At 41.5% G+C, this 13,401-nt stretch overlaps 1 protein-coding gene across 2 annotated transcripts in view; it reads left to right on the top strand.

The window, feature by feature from the left end:
• COG7 (component of oligomeric golgi complex 7) overlaps positions 1–13,401 on the top strand; it is a 78,294-nt gene that overhangs the window by 9,476 nt on the left and 55,417 nt on the right. For both annotated transcript variants that reach the window (XM_025416184.3, XM_035717623.2), the window contains exons 5-6: positions 12,342–12,424; positions 13,230–13,352. In XM_025416184.3, coding sequence (XP_025271969.1) covers positions 12,342–12,424; positions 13,230–13,352 — 206 coding nt within the window. The remainder of the gene's footprint in view (positions 1–12,341; positions 12,425–13,229; positions 13,353–13,401) is intronic.

The raw sequence follows: 13,401 nt of genomic DNA on the forward strand, positions 1-13,401 counted from the left end.
AGGGCTGAGTAGTAAAGATTTGGGCTTCTCTTTTTCCAATAAAACTTTATGACAAAACCAGGTGATGATTTGCCCTGCTGGCTCATAGTTTGCTGACTCCTGGCTTATAAGATTCTTTCTTTTGCTTTATAGTTTAGTTACTTCACTAGATTATTTTTTAGTTTGGGAAAAAATATTTTTCTGGAACATAGTGTGAACTTTTTTTATTTGTTGATTCATGTGTTTCTCCATTTCTAGAAAATTTCTTAAATTATTTTTTTTCCATCTTTGAGAACTTCAGATATCTGTCCATCAGCTCTCCGTTTCCCCTCTCCCTATATGTTGTGTTCTCTCTGGTCTATTTGAGCTCTTCACCAACTCTCCCCATAGTCTTTTTTTTTTTTTTTTAAAGATTTTATTTATTCATTTGAGAGAGAATGAGAGAGAGACAGCAGGAGCCAGGGGCAGAGGGAGAGGGAGAAACAGACTCCCTGCTGAGCTGGGAGCCCAATGCTGGGCTTGTTCCCAGGACCCTGAGATCATGACCTGAGCCCAAGACAGACACCTAACCAGCCAAATCACCCAGGCACACCCTCCCAGAGGTTTTTTTTTTTTTTTTTTTTTTTAAGATTTTATTTATTTATTCATGGGAGACACAGAGAGAGAGAGGCAGAGACACAGGCAGAGGGAGAAGCAGGCTCCATACAGGAAGCCCGATGTGGGACTTGATCCCTAGACCGCAGGACTACACTCTGGGCCAAAGGTAGGCGCCAAACTGCTGAGCCACCCAGGCATCTCAAGAGTTTATTTTTAAAAGTAATCTCTACACCCAGCATGGGGCTCAAACTCACAACCCCAAGATCAAGAGTCCCTTGCTCTACCAACTGAGCCAGCGAGGTGCCCCACCTTAGATTCTGTTAAGGAAAGCATATGTAATTTCCTTAAGAGTATAAAACATTTATAGCCTCAAATTTCTTCTCTTTCCTAGGTTAAATCTTTGAAGTACTCTCTTCTCAGTTTTAAAAACTAAAAAAGTTATTTTTTATTTTTTTTTAAAGATTTTATCCATTCATTTGACAGGGAGAGAGAGAGCACAAGCAGGAGGAGCTGCAGTCAGAAGGAGAGGGAGAAGCAGGCACTCCCTCCACTGAGCAGGGAACCCGATGTGGTCCTTGATCCTAGGACCCCAAGATCATGACCTGACCTGAAGGCAGATGTTTAACTGACTGAGCCACATAGGCGCCCCTCACTTATTAGTTCTAACAGGTTTTTTGTGGAATCTTTAGGATTTTCTGATTATAAGATCATATCATCTGCAAAGATAATTTTACTTCTTCCTTTTCTACTTGAATACTTTTAATTTCTCTTTCATGCCTCATTGCTCTGGCTAAGACTTCCAGCACTAAGGTGAATAGAGGTGGCAAAAATAGGCATTCTTGTCTTGTTCCTGATCTCCCTGTTTGAAATGGTCTTTCACCATTGAGTATTATGTCAGCTGGGGGCTTTTCATGTATGGCCTTTATTATGTTGACATAGTTTGTGTCTATTCCTAGTTTGTTGAGTTATATCATGAGAAGTGTTGAATTTTATCAAATTTTTTTCTGCATCATTTGAGATGATCATGTAGATTTTTTCTATCATTCTGTTAATACAGTATATTACTTTGATTGATTTTCATGTATTGAACCATCCTTGCATCTCAGGAATAAATTCCATTTGGCTGTAGAGTATAATCTTTTTAATATGCTGCTGATTTTGGTTTGTCAATATTTTGTCAAGGGTTTTTGCATCAGTATTCATCAGGGATGTGGCACCTGGGTGGTTCAGTTGGTAAGTGTCCGACTCTTGATTTTGGCTTGGGTCATGATCTCAGATTGTGAGATTGAGACCTGCATTGGGCTGTGCGCTGGGTGTGGGGTCTGCTTGGGATTCTCTCTTTCCTTCTTTTCTCGCTCCCTCCCCTTGCTTGAGAACACTCATCCTTGCTCTTGCTCTCGCTCAAAAAAATTCATCAGGGAAAAAAAAAAAAAAAAAATTCATCAGGGATATTGGTCTGTAGGTTTCTTTTCTTGTATTTTCTTTGTCTGACTTTTGTATCAGGGTAATACTGGCTTCATAGAATGAGTTAGAAAGTTTTCCTCCTCTTTAGTTTTTTGGAAGAGTTTGAGAAGTATTGGTATTAATTTTTCTTGAAATGTCTTAGTATATTCCCTAGCGAAGCCATTTGGTGTGCTTTTCTTTGTTGAGAGGTTTTTGAACATTGATTCAGTCCCCTTATTTTAGATTCATTTAGAGTTCTTATTTCTTCATGATTCAGTCTTGGTAGATTGTGTGTGTCTGAGAATTTGTTCATTTAATCTAGTTTATCCGGGATCCCTGGGTGGCACAGTGGTTTGGCGCCTGCCTTTGGCCTGGGGCGCGATCCTGGAGACCCGGGATCGAATCCCACGTCGGGCTCCCTAAATGGAGCCTGCTTCTCCCTCTGCCTGTGTCTCTGCCAAACTCTCTCTCTGTGTGACTATCATAAATAAATAAATAAAATCTTTAAAAAAAATAATAATCTAGTTTATCCAATTTGTTGGTGTGTAATTGTCCATAGTACTTTCTATTTATTTATTGATCTTATTATTTATTTTTTTTAAAGATTTTATTTATTTTTTTGAGAGAGCGAGCAAGAGCAGGTGAACATGAGCTGGTGGAGGGGCAGAGAGAATGGGAGAAGCAGACACTCTACTGAGCATGGAGTTGGACATGGAGCTCTATCCCAGGACCTGGAGGTCATGACCTGAGCTGAAGTCAGATGCCTAACCAGCTGAACAACACAGGTGCCCCTGTTTTTGTTTTTGTTTTTGTTTTTGTTTTTGTTTTAAGAAGGCTCCATGCTCAATGTAGGACTTGAACTCACAACCCTGAGATCAAGACATGAGATCAGGAATTGGTTAGTCCACCAACTGAGCTGTTCAGGTGCCCCATGGTACTTTCTTATAATCCTTTTTATTTCTGTAAGATCAGTGGTAGTGTCCTTTCTTTAATTTCTGAACTTATTTAGTCTTTTTCATAGTGAATCTAAGTAAAGGTTTGTCAGTTTTTTTTTTCTTTTTTTTTTTCAAAGAACCACCTGTTGGTTTTGTTGGTTTTTCTTTTTTGTTTTGCTCTATTACATTGAGCTCTGCTCTGATCTTTGTTATTTCTTGCCTTCTGCTACCTTTGGGGTAGTTTGTTCTGTTTTTTCCTAGTTCTTTATTTTTTATTTTTTTAAAGGTTTTATTTATTTATTCATGAGAGAGAGAGAGAGAGAGAGAGACAGGCAGAGGGAGAAGCAGCCTCCATGCAGGGAGCCCAGTGTGGGACTCGATCCCGGGTCTCCAGGATCACGCCCTGGGCTGAAGGCGGTGCTAAACTGCTGAGCCACCCGGGCTGCCCTTTCCTAGTTCTTTAGCATGTGGAGTTTAAGATGTTGGCTTGAAATCCTTTTTAATAATGTAAGTATTTATAGCTTTAAATTAGCTCTCAGTGCTGCTTTTGTGACATCTCATAAGTTTTGATATGTTGTGTTTTTGTTTTCATTTGTCTCAAGTTATTTCCTAATTTCCCTTACGGTATCTTCTTTGACCCATTAGTTGTTTAAGACTGTTGTTTTCCACATATTTGTGAATTTTCCCATTGTTTTTTCTTCTTTTGATTTCTAGTTTTATTTCATCGTTATTGGAAAAGATATATGATTTCAATCTTAGTTATATTTGTTTCTGGCCTCAGGTATTACCTATCCTGGAGAAATGTTCTGTGGGCACTTGAGAAAAATATATATTCTGCTGTTGTTGGGTGGAGGGTTCTGTGTGTGTTTTAGGCCTAATTGGTTTATGGTGGTGGTAAAGTCCTCTACTTCCTTATTATCTTCTCTACTTGTTCTTGGGGTTCTCTCCTGATGTACCTTCTGCACCCTGTGTTCCTTTTCTTTTTCCCCTCCCTGTGGTACTTTTGCATAGGTCCCATTGTGGAATTTTTCTCTTTGTGTTTGTGTCTGCTTATTCACATGTATATGTGGCTGCTTCTTTTCTGGGCTTGGGCTTTGCTGAAAAATAACCTGATCTCCCTGGAAGCCCCTCATTGTTTACCTGGGCTTTGTTGAGATCTTTCCTCTTGCCCTTGAATTAAAGGTTGCATTCTCCCTTTGTGCTCTTCGGTTGCCTAAAGAGGATGGATTCAGTACTCATCTCCAGCCTTTTCATTCCATAACTTATGCCTTTCTCAATTGTCTGCCTGGAATGTTCTCCTCCTCATCAGGATCCTAGGACTGGAGTTGGGTTTTGGAAAGTCACCACCTGGCTGCTTTGTCCCTCCCGTTTTCTCTGATTTGTTGCAGCTACAGCCCCACAGAGCTCAGTAATGTGCTTGGGGTGTACCTCTAGTTGGGTGGGGTTGGAGAAGAAGTAGGAATGGAAGTGGCTCCCTGAATTAAAGTGGTTTTCCTTTTCTTCTGAAGGGGTTTTCTACCGGAATTGGGTTTGAATGATGTCCTCTGGGTCAGGATTATGGGCTTTGGTAGTAAGGGAAAGCTATATTTGATTGCTTTTGTTAACAGATTTAAATCAAGCTTGATTCCATACCTACTCTTTGTAGGCAGGATGGATGCAGAAGGGGCAAGTGGCATTTTTCAGCTGCTGCTGGGCTGAGGCAGAAATAAGCCTTCTCCCCTCACCTGGTCCAGACCCCACTTTGCTCCCTGTCTCCACCTTGTCCTGCCATGCTCAGCCACTCCCTGCTAGCATGCCAAGTGCTCCTGGCATCCTCATTCCTTGGCCAAAGTAACTGAATATCTGATTACTTTCTCTGAAGTTCTGTCATATAGATATTCCCCTGACTTCAGCACAGATGAAATGGTATGTTTTTCTCCTGGTAGTGAATTTTGGTGAGCATCAGGAAGGGTTTTTTCCTCCCAAGGTAATGGGCTCTTTCATCAGCTGTTTTTCCTGGAAGGCCAAGGTGGCTTTTTTTTTCCCCCAAGATTTTATTTATTCATTTGAGAGAGGGAAAGCCAGAGACAGAGTATGAAGAGACAGGGAAAGACAGAGGCAGAGGGAGGAGCAGACTCCCAACTGATCAGGGAGCCCAATGCAGCTCGATCCAGGACCCTGAGATCATGACCTGAGCCAAAGGCAGATACTCCACAAGCTGAACCAGCCAGGCACTCCTATCTAAGAGTTTTTTATTTTATTTTTATTTAAAAAATTAAAAAAAATATTTTATTTATTCATGAGAGACACACAGAGAGAGAGAGGCAGAGGCATGGGCGGAGGGAGAAGCAGGCTCCCTGCAGGGAGCCCGATGTGGGACTCGATCCCTGGACTCTAGGATCACGACCTGGGCCAAAGGCAGGTGCTAAACCACTGAGCCACCCAGGCGTCACTCTTAAGAGTTTTATTTTATTTTATTTTATTTTATTTTATTTTATTTTATTTTATTTATTTTATTTTATTTTATTTTATTTATTTTATTTTTAAAATACTTTATTTATTTATTCATGAGAGACACAGAGCGAGAGGCAGAGACACAGGCAGAGGGAGAAGCAGGCTCCCTGCAGGGAGCCCGACGCGGGACTCGATCCCAGGACTCCAGAATCACGTCCTGGGCCAAAGGCAGGCACTCAACCGCTGAGCCACCCAGGGATCCCTCTAAGAGTTTTTTTAAAGGAAATCTCGGGGATCCCTGGGTGGCTCATCAGTTTAGTGCCTGCCTTTGGCCCAGGTCGTGATCCTGGAGTCCCGGGATTGAGTCCCAAGGCATGCTCCCCACGTGGAGCCTGCTTCTGCCTCTCTTCCTCTCTATCATGAATAAATAAATAAAATCTTAAAAAAAAAAATAAAGGAAATCTCTGGGGATGTGGGTGGCTCAGTTGGCTAAGTGTCCAACTCTTGATCTCAGGGCCTTGAGTTCTGTGGACCTACTTAAAAAAGGGGCAAAATCTCTGCTAAATTAGTACATCCCCAACACGTTACCCCTTTCCATCTCTGCTTAGAGTGACAGTCTCCAAGTTCACATGCCTATTTCATTTTACACCAATGAATTCAGTTAAGTTGAAACAACTTTTTGTAGCACAATTTTACATGTAGCAGAAAGATTCATTTATCTAAAGGTTCTGAGGAAAATAATAAGCATTTTAAGGGCAGATAGCCATCTTCTAACTCATGGATTCCTGCCCATCAAAGTGAGATCTACTGATGTATTTCCAAAGTCTAGCTGGGTTATCATCACAATAGTTCCTCTCACAGATTTTCCTCCCCAGCTGGTATAAAAGATTGGGTACCTACCTGTTCGTGCAGTTTAAAAAATATTTTTTTCAAAAAAAATAAAAATAAAAAAAATAAAAAATAAAAAATATTTTTTCTAGGGGCACCTGGGTGACTCAGTGGTTGAGTGTCTGCCTTGGGCTCAGGTCAAGATCCTAGGGTTCCAGGATCAAGTCCTGCATCAGGCTCTGCGCAAGAAGTCTGCTTCTCCCTCTGTCTGTATCTCTGCCTCTCTCTGTGTGTCTCTCGTGAATAAGTAAATTTTTAAAAATTAAAAAAAACCTTTTTCTTTTTACTTTTATTTGAGACGGTGGCATCTGAGTTTTAGCCAGAAGGGGGCAGACGAGTGCCAGAGGTGGTGCTGCCAGGTAGCCTGACCCGGAGGCTGCCTCCCTGGCTTTGCAGCAGTAAGTTCAGGAGCAGGTGCTACCTTTTAGTCATTTCCTCTGCCCTTAGGAAAATATGTAAGAAACTACTTGATATTAATACCACAATGTGGCTCCTAGAGTCCATTGGTACGTGTGGAATGCTGATGTTTACCAAATTATTTCCTTAATTCCTCAAGTTATCGAATACGTGCACATTTAAGGGGTTGAGTTTGTTTGCTTTTGTACAAATCCTATCTGGTGTAATTCCATGTAGGCATTTCGAAAGGATAACTCACTTCTAAATATTATTTAAAAATACTGATTATGCGAGGAACAGCCGGGAATGCAAAGATGACTAAGATAAGGTTGCTGCCCTTCAGGGACCTCACAGCTAGGTTGAGGGTGAGGCCTGGAGAGGACAAGCATACAAATAATTTTATTACAAGATGGAATGTGAAAATTGCCTTAGCTATCCTCCCAGGGTGAGGGAAAGGATGGTGGAAAATCGAGGCAGCTTTTATGAAAGCACAAATATATGTGCAGAACTTTGAAAGAGAGATGAATTAAAATTTTTTTTTAAATTTTATTTATGATAGTCACACACAGAGAGAGAGAGAGGCAGAGACACAGGCAGAGGGAAAAGCAGGGTCCATGCACCGGGAGCCTGACGTGGGATTTGATCCCAGGTCTCCAGGATCACGCCCTGGGCCAAAGGCAGGCGCCAAACCACTGCACCACCCACGGATCCCTAAAAAATTTTTTGAAACTGTTTCTGATTATAAAAGAAATACCTATACAGGTTATTGAAAATTGGAAAGATATACATAAAATAAAAGAGAAGATGATTTACCAGTGAACTCAGCACCCAGAGATGACTGTTAGTATTTTTTTTTAAAGATTTTATTTATTTATTTATTTGAGAGGAGGATAGAGAGAGCACAAGCAGGGGGAGGGGCAGAGGAATAAGCCGACCCCACTGAGCAGGGAGCCTGACGCAGGACTTGATCCCAGGACACCAGGACCACAACATGAGCCAAATTCAAATGCTCAACCATTGAGCCACCCAGGCATCCCAAAAATTTTATTTATTTGAGAAAGAGAGAGGGAACGTAAGTTGGGGGAGGGCAGAGGGAGAAACAGATCTCTGCTGAGTGGGGGGCTCGGTCCAGGGGGGACATGGGACTCGATCCCAGGACCCCGGGTGCTCCAAGCAGCTGTGTTTCTTAAAAGCCCTCTAGCTCAGCAGATGGAGCTACACTACAAATTGAAAGTCCAAACCCACCAATGACTTCATTGGTTTCATTTTTCCTTTTCTTGAATTCAGTTAGAATTTGTTTCCATCACCAACAGTTGAAAAAGTTAAATAGTACTGGAGGTTTTACTGGGGAAAAGAACATTTTTTTCCTCTACCACTTTGTTCCCCAGTCCTGAACCCAGGAGACCACTTTTAATTCTCAGAGCTCTTTTTTCTGGCATTTCACTTTATATTCTGCATAATACATTTATTTACTTTTAAAGATTTATTTATTTCAGAGAAGCGGATAACATGCGTGCATGTGCACATGCATGGTGTGGGGTGCACAGAAGGGGGGGAGAGGGAGAATCTCAAGCAGGTTCCCCCCTGAGCATTGAGCCCAACATAGGGCTCAATCCTATGACCCTGAGATCATGATCTGAGCAGAAATCAAGTCAGATGCTTAACTGACTGAGCTACCCAGGCACCCTTTTGCATAATACATTTATTTTATTTCTTTGTATATTAATTTTAGGCACTGTCTGTTGGCTTCCTGTTGTTATAGCTAAGGATTTCACTTTCATACCACTACTTTCTCCCCTTTCCATTCTCCTCGTATACCATTGTTTTTAGTTGAATTAATAGTGTTTCTATTATCACACCTTTATACACTCAGTTCATTTTTGTAGAGTCAGCTCAGACACTATGATTTTATTTTTTATTAAGATTTATTTATTTATTCATGAGAGACACAGACTGAGAGAGAGAGGCAGAGACATAGGCAGAGGGAGAGCAGGCTTCTCTCAAGGAGCCCAATGCGGGACTCGATCCTGAATCCCGGGATTATGACCTCAGCCGAAGGCAGGCGCCCAACCACTGAGCCAACCAGGCATCCCAGCACTATGATTTTAATTCCTGTCCTATTCAGCTTCACTTTATCCTTAAGTTTCTGGTTTTCTTTTTATTCCGTTTCATTCTTGCTACGGTCCACAGGCTGTCTTTTTTTTACACAGTGGGAGTGAGGCATTCTTCTGAGTTCCTTCCCCCTTTTCTCCAGAGACTTTCCTTTTGGAATCCTCCCCTCTTCTCTGAACTGGATCAGCACCACTTCTGGAATTCTTTGCTAGATCTGAGATTTAACCTTCTGCACCTGTCAGTTGTCATTTTGGACAAGTCTTGGGAGTTAGATGATGCATCAGGGATCTGGCTGAGAGATGGTCTCAGCCCTTCTGGTTGTGTAATCTTGACTGGCTTATTTATTCCATTGCCGATTTCTGTATCCTCTGGCCCCAAAGGGTTGTGCTGAGGTTGAAGTGAGGTTGTATAAATGAAAAAGCTTTGGAAAAAGCATGAATGTAAAAGGGCAACAGGTAGCTTATACACAGTGCATTTTTTTTTTATGTTGTTACCTACTTGGTATACTGAAAGTCTTTGACATTATCCTTACCTCTTTATATTTATTGATCCATTCAACCAGATACTCTCTTTTTCCAGAAAAAATGAGTGACAGAGTGGGAGAAGGGTGAAGGGTAGCCCTCTCAGGCACATGCCTAATGGGTGGTGCCCATGTCTATACCTAGGAGGAACCAGAGCAAAGCAGTACAGACTGATGCAGTGAGGGAAATATTTTAGGATGAGATTTAAGAGCATTTCTTCCCATATATTTATTTCATTTAACAGGTGATTATGGCATATCTCCTATGAGCAAAGCACTAAGTGAGAAATACTTCCTTATGTCTAAATAGAATGTGAAATCCTATGCAGGAGCAATGTAAACGAAGTTTCCCATTGGTGCTATATGTTTGTTATATTGTCTTGTTTATAATCTAAAGTCAGTGGTTAATGTGAAATAATAAGAATCCATTGGCCCTATATTACACTGTGGGTGGATAGCATAGACTAGGGACCCCATCTTATTCACATGAGGCCTGTATCAGTTTGGGATCCTTTTGGTTGCAGGTGACAGAAACCCAATACAAACAGGCGGAGAGAGAGAGAGAGAGAGAGAGAGAGAGAGAGAGAGAATATATTGCTTATGGAACTGAGAAGTTCAAGAGTAGGTCTTACTGATCTAGGAGGACAAACTGTGTTGTTATTATTAGGACCCAGTCTCTCTTGCTGTTTCTTGGCTCTGTCTCTCTGTGTGTTGGCATTACTACTTCCAGGTGTACTTTTCATGTGGTGGCCCCAGGAGTTCCAGGCTTCTGTCCCCACAACTTTCGAAGAAATCCCAGGATTAATCTTGATTGCATTGATGGTCAGGCTTTTGTACCTTCAAACCAATTACTTTTGATCAGATGGATGTGAGGCTGTGGCTGGCCATACCTTGGATCCTGGAGTCAGCTTCACTGGAAATATTTAAATGAAAAATGGTCAAAAGGTACAAACTTCAGTTATAAGATAACAGATACAATGTACAACATGATGATTGTAGCTAACATTGCTATATGATATACAGGGCAGTTGTTAAGAGAGTAAGTCCTAAGAGTATTCATCAGAAGAATTTTTTTCCTATTCTTTTCTTCTTTCCTTTCTTTTTACTATGTCCATATGACAAAATGGATGTTAGCTAAACGTGTTAATATCATTTCACAATATGTGTAGATCAAACCAGCAGGATATATGCCTTAAACTCATACAGTGATGTCATATCAAAAAAACTGGAAATAAAACCAAACTAATAAATAGTAGTATGATTTGATAAAGACAATTGACATTCTCTCTGTCTTATGTGTATGTAATTACTAGCAGCTATAGGAAAGTGCTAATGGTATTATTTGGTAATATAAACTAAATTTTTTCCTTTGCAAAAAATAAAAGGAAAATGGGAGAATGGGAGGCAGGTGCATGGTCCCTCAGAGAACAACCAGACTTCTGTCATCAGAAGAAGGGCAGTAGGGTTTGGTTGCAAAACAACACATCTACCACCAGACACTGCAGCACCCAACAGATGGCTTTTCACCAGGCAGGGGCTCAGCAATGCTTTCTGCATTGAATTGGTAGTATTGGCAGCAGCCTAGAAGTCTTTATTATTGTTGCCAAAGTAGGTTTCCTATTTCTTTCTTTCTCTTTTCTGATTCAGGAACTTCCCCTGGTTTTACAAATTTGTGTTTATTTTAATGTATTCACCTTGAAAAACTTGAATTCTTCTGTAAGGGCCAAAGACTCACATGTCACCTTTGAGTTTTCCAACACTTTTACTAACTTGCCAAATTCTGTTTTATTATTTTTTTCAAGAAATGACAAGTTCTACTCTCTGGTGTTGAAATTTTTAAAGTTATGATTGTATTGTTAGACTAGTAAATGTTGTAGCAGTTTCTATCTATAAAGCATTCTTTGAGTATACACCATAATGTTGACAGTCCATAACAGAGTATGATAGGCAGTTTTTTATTCTTGTTTTCCATTTTTTTCCATCACAAACATGCTATTTATATTGCCAAAAAACAATGTTCTTTTAAACAGTCATTAATTTACATTTTTTGAGTGCCTACTGTGTCTGCTATTTTCTAGGAACAGTGAGACAAGACAGGAAAGGTCACAGCCTCATAGACCTTGTATTTCCCAGGGTGAGAAAGATAGTAAACTGTTATACAAGTAACTAAATAGAATAATACAGATTTTGATTAGTTCTACAAAGGGAAAGGTCTGATAGGGAAAAAATAATAGGAGAAACCTAATTTAGGTTAGCTGATTGGGAAAGGCCCTCCTGAAAAGGGAAGAACCACATAGCCAGAAAGATCATCCCAGGCCTAGTGAGTGCAAAGGCCTAGGGGCAGTAAGGAGCATGATTTTTTTCTCAGCAGAGAAGGGTCAAAATAGTTGAAGAGCAGTAGTTTCATATGGTTCAATCTGTACTGTGGTTGAGCAGTCCTGCTATTGACCTGCAAGTGACTGAAGCCCTCTGGGCTGCACATTCTTCCCCTGTAAAATGAGTTTCATTGATGGTTTTTTAGATACCTTTCTGTCACTGACATTTTAGGATTCTACTCAGGGCCAGAAGGAGGTAAGGCAGGTGAATTACCTAAAGCACAAAATCTAAGAAGGCTCTCACCCTGCCCTTGCACAGCCCTGAAAGTGAGAGTCTCCTTCAATTTTGCAGCCCAGGCTTAGCTCCTTCCCACCTCACCAACACACCCCTACCCCTACCCAGTCCCAATCCTGATTCAAACTCATTTCACTGTTCCCATGTAATAGTTATTTTGCTGATATATAATCTTAGCTATGTCGCTGATGCTATTGATGTGTTACCTAAACAGGCTACGGCTCACAGTGTCTGAGTCTCATTCTGCCCTTATGCTTGACTTATTTTTCATATTTATATTCTCCCTGCATGAGTTAATTCATTGTGTAGGTAGGAAGTTTGGAACCCAAGCTTACATATATCCACGTTTAGCCAGGTGAATTCTTTCTCTTTTCTGCAACAGGAAGCCTGGTAACAAGGTGTTCATGTTTTCTATTGTCCTCCCTTAGAGCAGTCCAGAGTGTTCGTGAAGGTGTTTACTGAAATTGACAGGATGCCCCAGTTGCTCGCCTACTACTACAAATGTCACAAGGTGAGGAGCCTGTGGTGCTTATGGTTGTGGAATGCTTCGCTGCTGGGCTGCAGAACTCCAGCTGTCATTGCTCCAAGGGAGAAACACCTGCCTCCTTGCTCTCTAGCCTTTTTCTTCCAATTAGCCAGTAGGGGGTGTTCTTGGTCCAGCCTGTGGATTCATTTGCTCACCAGTTGGAAAAAAACAAGCTCTCAGTTTTCAGCCTTTTTTGTGTTGATAGCTGCATTTCACTTACAGATGGAACAGTTATTTTAATTTCCCTCATTTTTGTCTTTCAAGGCAGAGTCGTATCTTAGGCCTCATGTCCTCAGCAAGCCTAAAGAATTTTCTGTCTTCTAGAATAGTTGACATGGCATAAAAACGTCAACAGCTTTCCAGGCTAACTTAATGCCTTCAAGTCCAGCACTCTTGTATGTTTTAAGCTGTGGTGTTGGGCCATGAAGCTAAAGTGCACGTGTGTGTGTGCGCCCGTGCACACACACACACCTCTTAAAGTCTATTGGGAAGACTGTAGCAGGCCCAGTGGAAGGGACTTGGCGGGCTTTTGGGGCAAGGTAAAAGGAGAAAGGAGCCCTTGGAGAGCAATGGATTTAAACTCTAATCCGTGATCAGGGCAGGTGACTGTGAAGTCTTCCTTCTGCCACCCACCCCACCTTTGTTTGCAGCAAATGGTCATCAGTGGGCACCCGATTGCTCAGGGTGGTAGGCAGTGGGAAATCTCTTGCTTTGCTGGGGCAGCAGGGCAGCTATAGTGGGTGGCATGTCCTGTTTACTCAGCAAGGTCCCCTCTGTTCTGTCTTTGCAGGTGCAGCTTTTAGCAGCCTGGCAAGAACTGTGTCAGAGTGATCTCCCCCTGGACCGACAGCTCACTGGATTCTATGATGCCTTGCTCGGGGCTTGGCATACGCAGATCCAGTGGGCAACGCAGGTAACAGCTCGCTGGGTCCTAGGGAACGGGTGGCTGCCCTGGGAGTGGT

This window comes from Canis lupus, chromosome 6 (genome assembly GCF_003254725.2).
Source record: "Canis lupus dingo isolate Sandy chromosome 6, ASM325472v2, whole genome shotgun sequence".
NCBI classification, from domain to species: Eukaryota; Metazoa; Chordata; class Mammalia; order Carnivora; family Canidae; genus Canis; species Canis lupus.